Source organism: Littorina saxatilis, linkage group LG6, assembly GCF_037325665.1.
Source record: "Littorina saxatilis isolate snail1 linkage group LG6, US_GU_Lsax_2.0, whole genome shotgun sequence".
Taxonomy (NCBI): Eukaryota; Metazoa; Mollusca; class Gastropoda; order Littorinimorpha; family Littorinidae; genus Littorina; species Littorina saxatilis.
Genome location: NC_090250.1, coordinates 21,972,716 through 21,987,699, shown reverse-complemented (window position 1 = coordinate 21,987,699; position 14,984 = coordinate 21,972,716). Strand labels below are relative to the sequence as shown.

The following is a 14,984-nucleotide window of genomic DNA, read 5'->3' as shown; positions in this document are numbered from 1 at the left end:
AATATTAAATGAATGTTGTGCTTTGTGCAAAAGCTTTACAGTCTGAATGGAAGAAAGATTTGAACAAAATTTGTTCAGCAGCCAGTTTTTGTTGTTGATCTCTTTTAAGAACTGGAGGAGGAGTGTGTTTGAGGGTGGGGGGGTTGTTAGAGGTGACAAGAACAAAAATGCCACATGCAGTATCTTTCTAAAGTACAGATATATGTCAACTGGAAGCAAATCTTAGTAGTGCTGAAAAGGTTTTCCAGGGATACCTTTACTTGTATGTGTGTTAGAGCTCTCTCTTAACATATAGTGCCGTTCCTTCTTTGTTGCAGCCTGCTGCTTCACCCGAGCCAGCAATAAAGAAAGAGAAGCCTTCTATAGCCACACCTGCCACCAATGCTTCAGTGCCTTCAAACAAACCGGAGCAGCCACCATCAGAACCGGCAAAACCCACCAAAGTCTTCAAAGGTACCCTTGCTGCCAAGAAAGTTACATCTTCTTTAGTTATCAGTTGTGTCTTAAATCTATCAAGAACTATTCCCACCTGGTTGTTGTTCCTGATGTTAAGGGTCTTTAGAGCAAGGCTGTTATGAGCATGAAAGTGGGAAAAAAAGAGTGTGACAGTTTTACATGACATGCTATTATTGCTAGCTTTGCTATCACACTACTAGTGTTAAAAGTGATTTTTATGTGTTGTATAACTCGTGGGTCAAAAATTGTTTTAGGGGGTATCTCGCGCTGTCAACGCTAAATTAGCTCTGTGGCCGTCTACTATGATGTTCACCTTAAAATGCTTCTTGGGCCTTTTCTCAAACTTGTGCATTTCACCAAGGAGTGCAGCCTATAGCAATCAGTGTTTTTTGTATTGTGCAATAGGGGTGCGACAATCAAAGTATCGCTACATCAACGGCAAGACGCTGCATCCATCTACACACCTGACCAACATGAAGAACATCAGCAAGACAGTGCCTCACGACAGTGACTTCTTTGTGGCTAACGTTCAGCGCTGTGCAGTGCCGCTCGAAGGAAATGGTGGCGTCGTCGCTGTTTTGGAGGTGGGTGGTGTTCAACTGTTATTGGTTTTCAATTATTTTGTGTTTCTTCTTTGGAAGAGAAACATGGTATTCGGCCAGTCCTAACTGCATGGTCAAGGAGTATGAATGCATATTTTTTTTAAATTGAATAACAGAGTAATTAGTTATTCTAGCACCTTGATAAAATGATAAAAGGCCTTTTTAAAAAGAAAACTATTTCATCAAAGACATCTTTCTTTGTCTTGAGATCCATAACCTTAACCAGAGTATCATACCCGTGAAAAGACACTGGCACTGTAAGTACGCAATGCATATTCTTGAAGGACTTTTATGGTGTGCGTGTGTGCGGTTGCAGACGTGTGTATATGTGTGAGCGTGTGTGCGTATATGCATGCGTACATACGTGCGTTCAAACGTGCATTTGTGTGCATATACGTTTGTGCATGCTTGCATGTGTGTGTGTGTGTTAATCTCATTGAAGCCCTTGTCTCCATAGCTGAACAAACCAGGGCGTCTTGGAGACACAGCCGATGAACTGCCGACTGTTCAGAATGGAAGCAAAGTGGCCGACCTGGCATGGGATCCTTTTGACAATGGAAGGCTTGTTGTTGGTCAGTAAACTTTTATTGTTCATCCTCTTAGTGCCTGGGCTTCCACTTTTCCGCAACATTTTGAGAAATGTGAAAATAAGAAACACATAAATGTGCTCTGATATCCCTAAGATTGCACCAATTTGAAATTGAATTTCACAATTTAACTGGATCCCCCCAAAAATGTCAGGGATTTTGATTTTTCTCAATGGGATCCCTTTAACCCTGAAACATAGAATCAAAAAGAAGAATGGTGTGTTATTGGAACATGGAATTTATGACAAAACAAAACGTTATATTTACATTTGCTACCCCCCGCGGGTTAGGGGGAAGAATTTACCCGATGCTCCCCAGCATGTCGTAAGAGGCGACTAACGGATTCTGTTTCTCCTTTTACCCTTGTTAAGTGTTTCTTGTTTAGAATATAGTCAATTTTTGTAAAGATTTTAGTCAAGCAGTATGTAAGAAATGTTAAGTCCTTTGTACTGGAAACTTGCATTCTCCCAGTAAGGTAATATATTGTACTACGTTGCAAGCCCCTGGAGCAAATTTTTGATTAGTGCTTTTGTGAACAAGAAACACTTGACAAGTGGCTCTATCCCATCTCCCCCCTTTCCCCGTCGCGATATAACCTTCGTGGTTGAAAACGACGCTAAACACCAAATAAAGAAAGATTTACATTTGCTTCCTGTTTTGAGATTCCTGTACCATGGAGACCAGGTTTAATTAGATACCCTGAACAATGCTTTATTAACATCAACTTATGCAAGAAGTCTTCAAGAGCAAATTTATTTGCTTACTGACATGATAGACATGCTGAATTAGCTTGTCTGTATATTTTACTGATTGCTTTCTCATCTTTTTAAGAAACTTTGCAAGAGATGTAAGAAATGTGAATTTATGTGTGTTACAGCATGTGACAACACCAGGATCAACGTGTGGAGAGTACCTCCTGAGGGATTCCCTGCTGGGCCTTCACAGACTGAACCCGAGTTCTACATGCTTGGTGAGTGTTGACGTCTATCTCTATAAGAACCTATAGCTTTCTGTGTGCTTGCTGTACACATTTCTCTTTCCATTTCTCCTACTCACTTGGTCTTGTTCCAACTGTCAGGCTTTCTGTCTGTCAGTCCCTCTCCCACCTTTTCCTTCCCCCACAGAAAGAAAAACACAGACACAGAACAAAGGACATAACGCATTCCCCCCTCACCTCATGTTGTTCCAGTTGATATTCTTCCTGTCTGTCTTGTCTCCCATCCTCCCACCCCCTCACATCATCCTGTTCCAGTTGATATTCTTCCTGTCTGTCTTGTCTCCCATCCTCCCACCCCCTCACCTCATGTTGTTCCAGTTGATATTCTTCCTGTCTGTCCTATCTCCCATCCTCCCACCCCCTCACCTCATGTTGTTCCAGTTGATATTCTTCCTGTCTGTCCTATCTCCCATCCTCCCACCCCCTCACCTCATGTTGTTCCACTTGATATTCTTCCTGTCTGTCTTGTCTCCCATCCTCCCACCCCTCACCTCATGTTGTTCTAGTTGATATTCTTCCTGTCTGTCCTATCTCCCATCCTCCCACCCCCTCACCTCATGTTGTTCCAGTTGATATTCTTCCTGTCTGTCTTGTCTCCCATCCTCCCACCCCTCACCTCATGTTGTTCCAGTTGATATTCTTCCTGTCTGTCTTGTCTCCCATCCTCCCAGCCCCTCACATCATCCTGTTCCAGCTGTCAGTCTTTTAGCCTGTCTGTCTCTTTCTCTCATACTGTTTCTATCACCTTAATTTACCTCTCTCCCCTCAACCCAACGCCTAGTTCATGTGTAACCCTGCATTAGGGATTCAATGTCTTTTGTTGTAAGTCTTGAGGCAGACTACTTTTCACAAAATGTTTTGTCTCAAAGAATTTTTGTGTGAATTTGCAACATGTCTGCCAGCCTTGTTTTGCTAGCGATTTACGCGGAAACAACACTTGTATCAATGTACATATAATTTTAACAGTCATTGAGGTAGCATGAACAGCATGCATTGTTCCAGTGTTGTTCACTGATTGCTTTTTACTTCAAGGTCACATGGAGAAGATCTACATTGTGCGATTCCATCCTTTGGTCAAGGATATCCTCATGACATCATCATACGACATGACTGTCAGGATGTGGAACCTTGACACCAGGTCAGAGGTCATGCAGCTTCAAGGTCACCAAGATCAGGTGAATTATTCTTCAATGAAAAAAAAGATCCTCCATTTGTTTCTTTTTTCCCCCATAGATATCAAGGAAGAATGAAACAAGGGTGCTAGACATCAGGAGAATAACATGCATAATTTAAGGGCAGACCGGGTAGGCAAAATGAGTTATTTTTGGTCTCATACACCTTTTTGGGGTTGTTGCATTTTTCACACCTTTGAACATCCTGGAATGCATTCAATAATCTGCTTTTGTCATTTTAGACATGTATTCATGTAAATAAAACCATTTTCAAACCGATGTTTTGTTGTTTTTGTCTGTGTTTTATCAAAAAAATCGAAAAAATGGTCAACTTTGGATACTCCGTGCTGGTAAATGTGCGCACATGACATGACCCTTCGCTGTTCAAACTGTGTGGAAATTTCCGTTCTTCAAGATGACGTCATCACCGTTGGGGAATTTCCGTTGACATAGGCACAAAGAGAGAGAATCCGTTCCAACCGAAACCCCGGAATTAATATATGCAAATATATGTAGGTCAAAGGCATTTGGCGCAAGCGCAGTAGACAACTTATCAGTCCCCCGGTGTCAACAAATCCATGACGTTTTCACCGATTCAGCAGCATTTTTCAAAGTTTTGAGCTGCGGAGAACAACCCTAACATTGGAAATGTTCGGCATAGTGGCAAGAAATATCAGAGAAAGATGAACCAGCAGCAGCGAACAGTAGAAGGAAGTAACAACACTCCGAAATGAACCAACATGATCGTATTTGAGCAGACGACATTCTAAGATTCTTGACTCGACGAGGTGGGTTTTGCTTCTTTCTCTTTTCGATCTTGTTTGTTTGACAACGTGATTTATTGCACATCGTTATGTTGTTGTTGTTGTAAGAATGTGTTAGGGTTTGCAGGTAAATGATAAACAGTTTGTGTCTGAAGTATTTTGCGGGTTTCTTGATCCAATTTACTGACCATGCCGCCGCCGCACACCCCCCCCCCCCCCTCCCTCCCTCGATCATCTCTGTGATATCGTCTTCACAACCCCTATTTTATTGTTCTTCGCTGGCCAGTCCTTGAGAGCTTACTATGGTGTAACATGTCATCAGTATTCTTTGTCTGGGGTCAAACTGAGAAGCAGCATCTGAGCGATGTACGACTGACACAGTTTCTGTTTCTGGTCATTGACCGTAGGAAAATAAGTACCCTACTAGAGAGCGTTCTCTAATTCTAAAGGATTGGTTTACACCAGCATGGCTGACCAACCTATCATTGACAGCAATATTGTTGTCAAATCTTTTCCATTAACTAAGGAATAAAAAAAATAGATCCAATTTACTTCACCAAAGAAAAAAAAAAGAGTTAAACTAAAGGACTGGGGATGCAACTCATGAATCAAAAGCATAAAGATCACCTGCAAACAGTGCTAGGTTTAGGAAATCTGAAAATGTATACACACACACAGAACACACACACACACACACACACACACACAAAACAGACAACAGACAAGAAACAAGCAAATACATAGCAAGTGTGATGAAATAAATTAATTTTAAAAGAAAAATATGAAAAGAAAGAAAGAAAGAAAGAAAATAATTCAGCTAGTTTCAGTATTAGTTCCTGTGTGTATGTGATTGTGTGGTTACTCAAATCCCATAGTAAACTTGACATGTACATTTTGTGATAGGGGCCAATTAATGAATGTCTTTTGTGTGTGTGTGTGTGTGTTCGTCAACCGACATATGTGGGTACGAGCCGCTGAGGTGGTTGTAAGAAAACCCGCCTGGTTCAGTGGTTGGGGGCTGATTGGGATTTCTGATTTACCAGCCTAGCCAAAAAGTTGAGGTACACCCCGTGTAACATGGTCATTTGCAAAATAAAGTACAAGCACTTGTTGACGTTTATATTGAGTCTTAAAATTTGCAGCTTATTACAAACAAAAACCATGGACAGTTGTATCAAATATTAAATCAGTGTTTGTGTATTTATTAGGTTGGAGCAAGGGGAGAGCCAGTCCTCCTGTGGTGGCAGCGAGGAGAAAGATTGACCTGATGGAAAAGTTTGCTAAACCGGAACTACCCTCTTCCACAGCAGAAACATCAGCTTTGCCATCTTCTGACCAACCATAAGAAGATACAGATACTTTGCCATCTTCTGACCCATCACAAGCAGATATGGATACTGGTACTGTGCAACGTCACTCCGCTGACATGTGTTGGGCTTTTGTCAACATTGATCAGCTCAATCTATTGCTGAAAGGTTTATATCCTGTACTGAATGCTTGTCTGATAGCAGTCTGATTATGAAAGAAGGTGATGCATCAGCCCAAGGATTTGCACAGGCCCTGCATCTGGAGTGCATATGAGTGTCCATTCAAGTCTGCAGTTGTTTACTCTTCTCCCGGTGTTTGCAACGCTTCGGGTGGTAAAGTTGCATTTTAAATAATCCGCGTATGACCAAGTTGGTACATGGAAAGGGACATTCAGCTTTACAGAAATTTGCTGCAGTGTTAGGATTGAGCACAGAAATACTGTAATTAAAATGTTGCAACTTTTGAATGGCTTGATAGCTTTGTTCCATTTGTGTATATATAATTATGTAATGTTGTTGATGATTTGTGAAGCATCATTTCTATGCAATGGAATAAGAAATCAGTGCATCCGTTGGGTTTTTATGAGTCTGACAGTTTGGTTCTGATCAATATTTTCATATCAGCACAAACACAGATAATTGACTTTTTTAATGTTTTCATATAATTTTTTTTTAAATCAAAAAAATCTGATAATTTGATTATCAAATCATTTCCCCTTCATAGTTAAAGTGTTATTCTGGTTAAAAAAAACCCACCCCATTAATTCAAGCTCTACTGTGGTACTAGTTTACCGGGGTACTAGTGAGACTCTTTTACATGCTGTTTTCTCTACATGTAATTTGAGACAAAATGTGGTAATTAAAATGTTGTAACTTTTGAATGGCAAGATGGATTTGTTCCAATTTTGTATATGTTGTTTATGATTTGTGAAGCACCATTTCTGTGCATGGAATAAGAATACAGTGGATTCCTTGTGTTTTTATGAGTCCGACAGTTTCGTTTTGATTCATATCTGCACTAACATAGATGAGTTTTCAAATGATTTTTTAAAAAAAGTCTGGATAATTTGATCGTCAAATCATTTCCCCATCATAGTAAAGTGGTTATTCTTATAAAAACATATCAATTCAGGCTGCACTGTGCTACTAGTTTGAGGTACTGGTTGGAATCTTTCAAATGCTGTTTTCTCTGAATGTAATTTTCAGACAAACATCTGTAATTAAAATGTTGCAACTTTTGAATGGCTTGATGGATTTGTTTCATTTTTGTTTATGTTGTTTATGATTTGTAAAGCGTCAGTTTTGTGTATGGAATAAGAGTTAAGTGCATTGGTTGGGTTTTTATGAGTCTGACAGTTTGGTTCTGATTCATGTTTTCATATCGGTACAAACAAAGATGGCTGTTTTCATATGATGTATATAAAAAAAATCCTGATAATTTGATTGTCAAATCCTTTTCCCTACATAGTAAAGTGGTCATTCTGATAAAATCATATGAATTCAGGGTGCACTGTGCTACTGGTTTTTTTATGTACTGGTTCAAATCTTTAAAATGCTGTTTTCTCTGAATGTAATTTTCAGACAAAACGCTACAATTAAAATGTTGCAACTTTTGAAAGGCTTGATGGATTTGTTCAGTTTTTGTATATGTTGTTTATGAGTTGTACAGCATCAGTTCTGTGTATGGAATAAGAGTTCAGTGCATTGGTTGGGTTTTTATGAGTCTGACAGTTAGGATTTCATGTATTTTTCTTATCAAAACTGAACCGGTAACTGAAAATGCTAAATTAAAATAATATATTGCTTAGAAATGCTTTTCGATACACAGAATTATTAAACACACACATATTGCTGCAAAGAACAAAAATTGGATCAAAACATGCACTGGTTCACAAACTGCAACATTTTAAAAAAAGCACATTTTATAACGTTTTTCTCACATTTTGGTGAATAAAACCCCCCAAAATTGCTTTTCACTCAAAATTTAAAATGGTTTCCCTTAATTAGGTTATTCTGCTTGCAAAAATCAAACAAGCAGCAAGCTGTTTCCAAAATAAAATAAAAAAGTGCTTGCCTACCCTGTCCCCCCTTAACATGTTAATTTCATGTGACAAATGTTGATCTTGCAAGACAAAATAGCAGGATATCTGTTTAGAAGTTAAAATGCTCTAAGTAGTTGATAATATTTTATCACAAACACTTGTATCATATGGAACCGTGATCAAAATAGCAGTTTGACATTACACTGTATTGTATTTTACAAACACCATTAAGATAGTTATAACACCTGTGATCTGACTGTTTTTTGCAGGTGTTCAGTTTAGCCTGGAGCCCATGCAGCAAACTGTGTGCGACTGTCTGCAAAGATGGAAAAATCAGAGTGTATGAGCCTCGCAAGTCTACAGAACCTATCAAGGTAAGTCATTTTATCTGAAAGGTGTTACAATAAAATCATGTTAGTCAAGTTAGTGGTAAATCAGAGGTTATGGTCGACGGGCGAAGTGGCGCAGTGGTAAGACGTCGGCCTCCTAATCGGGAGGTCGTGAGTTCGAATCCCGGTCGTTGCCGCCTGGTGGGTTGAGAGTGGAGATTTTTCCGATCTCCCAGGTCAACTTATGTGCAGACCTGTTTAGTGACTTAACCCCCTTCGTGTGTACACGCAAGCACAAGACCAAGTGCGCACGGAAAAGATTCTGTAATCCATGTCGGAGTTCGGTGGGTTATGGAAACACGAAAGTACACAGCATGCCTACCCAACGAAAGCGGAGTGAAGCTGACTATGCTCTCAGAGTATAGTGTGGGGAACCCAAATGGGCAAACGAGCTCACACGTCACCAGAATTTCTGGAACGCTGAAGAAGAAGAAGAAGAGGTTATGGTCTGGGAAACAAAGAGATGTAAGCGCTGTACAATGCACAACAAGAATGAGTAAGACGTATGCAGAACCTATCTCCTGGCACCTGAGAGAAGAACAAGCATTGAAATGAACAAGAGACTTTCATCCTGTAGGAGTTTCACAGTTTACGAGACTTTAATATCTACAGAATCTGTCAATGAAAGCCAATGTACTTGTTATGTTGCCCTAGTCAAGGATGATTGTGATTTTATAAATAAAACCTGTTTTTTGCATTTAGTCAAGTTTTGACGTAATATTTTAACATAGAGGGGGAATCGAGACGAGGGTCGTGGGGTATGTGTGTGTGTGTGTGTGTGTGTGTGTGTGTTGAGCGATTCAGAGTAAACTACTGGACCAATCTTTATGAAATTTTACATGAGAGTTCCTGGGTATGATATCCCCAGACGTTTTTTTCATTTTTTTGATAAATGTCTTTGATGACGTCATATCCGGCTTTTTGTAAAAGTTGAGGCGGTACTGTCACACCCTCATTTTTCAATAAAATTGATTGAAATTTTGGCCAAGCGATCTTCGACGAAGGCCGGACCATGGTATTGCATTTCAGCTTGGAGGCTTAAAAATTAATTTATGACTTTGGTCATTAAAAATATGAACCATCCAAAAGTACGTTCATCTTATTCTTCATCATTTTCTGATTTCAAAAACCTATAAATATGTTATATTCGGATTAAAAACAAGCTCTGAAAAATAAAATATAAAAATTATGATTAAAATAAAATGTCCGAAATCGATTTAAAAACACTTTCATCTTATTCCTTGTCGGTTCCTGATTCCAAAAACATACAGATATGATGATATGTTTGGATTAAAAACACGCTCAGAAAGTTAAAACAAAGAGAGGTACAGAAAAACGTGCTATCCCGCTCGGCGCGACCATTACCGCACTATTCTGGCTTGTCGATTTCACTGCCTTTGCCACGAGCGGTGGTCTGACGAAAGTACGAGTATGCGGTCTTGGTGAAAAAATGCAGTGCGTTCAGTTTTATTCTGTGAGTTCGACAGCTTGACTAAATGTAGTAATTTCGCCTTACGCGACTTATTTCATGTCAAGGTTACAGAATTTCATACAGTGTCACAGGTGGGACCCCCTCTTTACGCCGGATGCAATCAAAACAGATACAGTGGATCTGGAACGCCCCATTTAAGACCCCCGAATTTAAGATTTCCTCCTTTTTAAGACCTTGCTTTTTCAGATGTTCTGTTGATAACATCTGTAAATTACCCCCATTTTAAGACCCCCTCTTCTTTAAGACCTGACTTTTTTCTCTCGTTTGTTTTAGGTCTTAAAAGTGGGGTTCTGCTGTGGGACCAATTATTTCACTGTATTTTCACATGAAAAAATGTAAAATAAAGAATAATTGAGGTGAACGTAAACATAGGTGTGCTGATTATGCGCAGTGTATGTGTTGCATGCAGTGTCACAGAAAGTGCAGTGAGGCATCCTTCTTATGCCAGATGCAATAAAAACTGGTAGGACCAACCAATCAGCAATTCTTCCCCCCCCCTCCCCCCCCATCCCTGCATTTTGTAAAATAAAGGAAATTTGAGGTGAACGCAAACAGAGATGTACTGATGATGCACAGTGTACGTGTTGCAGGAAGGAAAAGGACCCGAGGGAACAAGGGGTGCCAGAGTTGTGTGGGTTCTTGGCGGCAAGTACCTGGTTACATCCGGTTTTGAAAAGTAAGCTTAGATCTCATGTTACATAGGAGTGTTGTAAGCAAGTGAACTGTGAACAGAAAGCTGCCTTTTTTTGTCCATGTGAACTGAAAGATATTATTTTTGTCTGTGTGAACTGTAAACAGAAGGATATTGTTTGTGTCTTTGTGAACTGTAAACAGAAGGATATTGTTTGTGTCTTTGTGAACTGTAAACAGAAGGATATTGTTTGTGTCTTTGTGAACAGAAAGCTATCCTTTCTATCTAAGTGAACTGTGAACAGAAAGTTATTGTTTGTGTATGTGATCTGTAAACAGAAAGCTATCCTTTTTGACTCACATGCGAAGCAAAAGTGAGTCTATGTACTCACCCGAGTCGTCCGTCCGTCCGTCCGTCCGTCCGTCCGTCCGTCCGTCCGTCCGTCCGTCCGTCCGTCCGTCCGTCCGTCCGTCCGTCCGAAAAACTTTAACGTTGGATATTTCTTGGACACTATTAAGTCTATCAACACCTGATGTGGCCTGATGGTGTATGGTTACAAGATCTCAAAAAACATGTGCGGCAACTTGACCTCACTTCAAGTTCAAGGTCACAGGGGCCGTAATTGTTGTTTTTAAAACGACCATTTTTCACATTTTCGCATTTTTTTCTGAGGTTATCGAGAATGGCAACCTTAGCTATGTATGCTATACAGGGCAATGTAAGCCCTATCTTTGGACACCAGTTTGGTTGACCTTGCTTCAAGGTCAAGGTCGCAAGGGTCCTTTAAAGTTGGATTGTATAGATATTTTGAAGTGACCTTGACCCTGAACTATGGAAGATAACTGTTTCAAACTTATAAATTATGTGGGGCACATGTTATGCTTTCATCATGAGACACATTTGGTCACATATGATCAAGGTCAAGGTCACTTTGACCCTTATGAAATGTGACCAAAATAAGGTAGTGAACCACTAAAAGTGACCATATCTCATGGTAGAAAGAGCCAATAAGCACCATTGTACTTCCTATGTCTTGAATTAACAGCTTTGTGTTGCATGAGCTTGGATGACCTTGACCTTGGGTCAAGGTCACATGTATATTGGTAGGAAAAATGTGTAAAGCAGTTCTTAGTGTATGATGTCATTGCTAGGTTTAGTTATTTGACCTTGACCCTGAAGGTCAAGGTCATGTAAAGGTCAAGGTCAAGCATGTGAGTCGTATGGGCTTTGCCCTTCTTGTTGTTGTTGTGAACGGTGAACAGAAAGCTATCCTTTTTGTTGTTGTGAACGGTGAACAGAAAGCTATCCTTTTTGTTGCTGTGAACTGTGAACAGAAAGCTATCCTTTTTGTTGCTGTGAACTGTGAACAGAAAGCTATCCTTTTTATATTTAGTCAAGTTTTGACTAAATATTTTAACATCGAGGGGGAATCGAAACGAGGGTCGTGGTGTATGTGCGTGTGTCTGTGTGTGTGTCTGTGTGTGTGTGTGTGTAGAGCGATTCAGACTAAACTACTGGACCGATCTTTATGAAATTTGACATGAGAGTTCCTGGGTATGAAATCCCCGAACGTTTTTTTCATTTTTTTGATAAATGTCTTTGATGACGTCATATCCGGCTTTTCGTGAAAGTTGAGGCGGCACTGTCACGCCCTCATTTTTCAACCAAATTGGTTGAAAATTTGGTCAAGTAATCTTCGACGAAGCCCGGGGTTCGGTATTGCATTTCAGCTTGGTGGCTTAAAAATTAATTAATGACTTTGGTCATTAAAAATCTGAAAATTGTAAAAAAAAAAAAAAATTTATAAAACGATCCAAATTTACGTTTATTTTATTCTCCATCATTTGCTGATTCCAAAAACATATAAATATGTTATATTCGGATTAAAAACAAGCTCTGAAAATTAAATATATGAAAATTATTATCAAATTTTTTTTTTCGAAATCAATTTAAAAACACTTTCATCTTATTCCTTGTCGGTTCCTGATTCCAAAAATATATAGATATGATATGTTTGGATTAAAAACACGCTCAGAAAGTTAAAACGAAGAGAGGTACAGAAAAGCGTGCTATGCAGCATAGCGTAACCACTGCCCCGCTCTTCTTGTCAATTTCACTGCCTATGCCGTGAGCGGTGGACCACGAGTATACGGTCTTGCTGCGTTGCATTGCGTTCAGTTTCATTCTGTGAGTTCGACAGCTACTTGACTAAATATTGTATTTTCGCCTTACGCGACTTGTTGTTGTTGTGAACGGTGAACAGAAAGCTATCCTTTTTGTTGCTGTGAACTGTGAACAGAAAGCTATCCTTTTTGTTGTTGTGAACGGTGAACAGAAAGCTATCCTTTTTGTTGCTGTGAGCGGTGAACAGAAAGCTATCCTTTTTGTTGTTGTGAACTGTGAACAGAAAGCTATCCTTTTTGTTGCTGTGAACTGTGAACAGAAAGCTATCCTTTTTGTTGTTGTGAACGGTGAACAGAAAGCTATCCTTTTTGTTGTTGTGAACGGTGAACGGAAAGCTATCCTTTTTGTTGCTGTGAACTATGAACAGAAAGCTATCTTTTTTGTTGTTGTGAACGGTGAACAGAAAGCTATCCTTTTTGTTGTTGTGAACGGTGAACAGAAAGCTATCCTTTTTGTTGTTGTAAACGGTGAACAGAAAGCTATCCTTTTTGTTGCTGTGAACGGTGAACAGAAAGCTATCCTTTTTGTTGTTGTGAACGGTGAACAGAAAGCTATCCTTTTTGTTGCTGTGAACGGTGAACAGAAAGCTATCCTTTTTGTTGTGAACGGTGAACAGAAAGCTATCCTTTTTGTTGCTGTGAACGGTGAACAGAAAGCTATCCTTTTTGTTGTTGTGAACGGTGAACAGAAAGCTATCCTTTTTGTTGCTGTGAACTGTGAACAGAAAGCTATCCATTTTGTTGTTGTGAACGGTGAACAGAAAGCTATCCTTTTTATATTTAGTCAAGTTTTGACTAAATATTTTAACGTAGAGGGGGGAATCGAGACGAGGGTCGTGGTGTATGTGTGTGTGTGTGTGTGTGTGTGTGTGTGTGTGTGTGTGTGTCTGTGTGTGTGTGTAGAGCGATTCAGACTAAACTACTGGACCGATCTTTATGAAATTTGAGATGAGAGTTCCTGGGTATGAAATCCCCGAACGTTTTTTTCATTTTTTTGATAAATGTCTTTGATGACGTCATATCCGGCTTTTCGTGAAAGTTGAGGCGGCACTGTCACGCCCTCATTTTTCAACCAAATTGGTTCAAATTTTGGTCAAGTAATCTTCGACAAAGCCCGGGGTTTGGTATTGCATTTCAGCTTGGTGGCATAAAAATTAATTAATGACTTTGGTCATTAAAAATCGGAAAATTGTAAAAAAAAATAAAAATTTATAAATCGCTCCAAATTTACGTTTATCTTATTTTCCATCATTTGCTGATTCCAAAAACATATAAATATGTTATATTCGGATTAAAAACAAGCTCTGAAAATTAAATATATAAAAATTATTATCAAAATTAAATTGTCCAAATCAATTTAAAAACACTTTCATCTTATTCCTTGTCGGTTCCTGATTGCAAAAACATATAGATATGATATGTTTGGATTAAAAACACGCTCAGAAAGTTAAAACAAAGAGAGGTACAGAAAAGCGTGCTATCCTTCTTAGCGCAACTACTACCCCGCTCTTCTTGTCAATTTCACTGCCTTTGCCATGAGCGGTGGCCTGACGATGCTACGAGTAAAATGGCATTGCGTTCAGTTTCATTCTGTGAGTTCGACAGCTACTTGACTAAATATTGTATTTTCGCCTTACGCGACTTGTTGTTACTGTGAACGGTGAACAGAAAGCTATCCTTTTTGTTGCTGTGAACTGTGAACAGAAAGCTATCCTTTTTGTTGCTGTGAACGGTGAACAGAAAGCTATCCTTTTTGTTGCTGTGAACGGTGAACAGAAAGCTATCCTTTTTGTTGTTGTGAACGGTGAACAGAAAGCTATCCTTTTTGTTGCTGTGAACAGTGAACAGAAAGCTATCCTTTTTGTTGCTGTGAACTGTGAACAGAAAGCTATCCTTTTTGTTGCTGTGAACTGTAAACAGAAAGCTATCCTTTTTGTTGCTGTGAACTGTGAACAGAAAGCTATCCTTTTTGTTGTTGTGAACTGTGAACAGAAAGCTATCCTTTTTGTTGTTGTGAACGGTGAACAGAAAGCTATCCTTTTTGTTGTTGTGAACGGTGAACAGAAAGCTATCCTTTTTGTTGTTGTGAACGGTGAACAGAAAGCTATCCTTTTTGTTGTTGTGAACGGTGAACAGAAAGCTATCCTTTTTGTTGTTGTGAACTGTGAACAGAAAGCTATCCTTTTTGTTGTTGTGAACGGTGAACAGAAAGCTATCCTTTTTGTTGTTGTGAACGGTGAACAGAAAGCTATCCTTTTTGTTGTTGTGAACGGTGAATAGAAAGCTATCCTTTTTGTTGTTGTGAACTGTGAACAGAAAGCTATCCTTTTTGTTGCTGTGAACTGTGAACAGAAAGCTATCC

The 14,984-nt window shown here is 39.3% G+C and overlaps 1 protein-coding gene and 1 long non-coding RNA gene across 2 annotated transcripts in view; both read left to right on the top strand.

Annotated features, from left to right (window-relative positions):
• LOC138968756 (coronin-7-like) overlaps positions 1 to 14,984 on the top strand; it is a 36,079-nt gene that overhangs the window by 13,014 nt on the left and 8,081 nt on the right. The window contains exons 14-20 of the mRNA XM_070341397.1: positions 318 to 453; positions 862 to 1,040; positions 1,516 to 1,630; positions 2,523 to 2,615; positions 3,675 to 3,817; positions 8,197 to 8,301; positions 10,399 to 10,484. Coding sequence (XP_070197498.1) covers positions 318 to 453; positions 862 to 1,040; positions 1,516 to 1,630; positions 2,523 to 2,615; positions 3,675 to 3,817; positions 8,197 to 8,301; positions 10,399 to 10,484 — 857 coding nt within the window. The remainder of the gene's footprint in view (positions 1 to 317; positions 454 to 861; positions 1,041 to 1,515; positions 1,631 to 2,522; positions 2,616 to 3,674; positions 3,818 to 8,196; positions 8,302 to 10,398; positions 10,485 to 14,984) is intronic.
• On the top strand, positions 3,924 to 7,503 carry LOC138968753 (uncharacterized). Its single transcript, XR_011456274.1, has 2 exons — positions 3,924 to 4,602; positions 5,787 to 7,503. It is a non-coding gene; the product is annotated as an uncharacterized lncRNA (long non-coding RNA).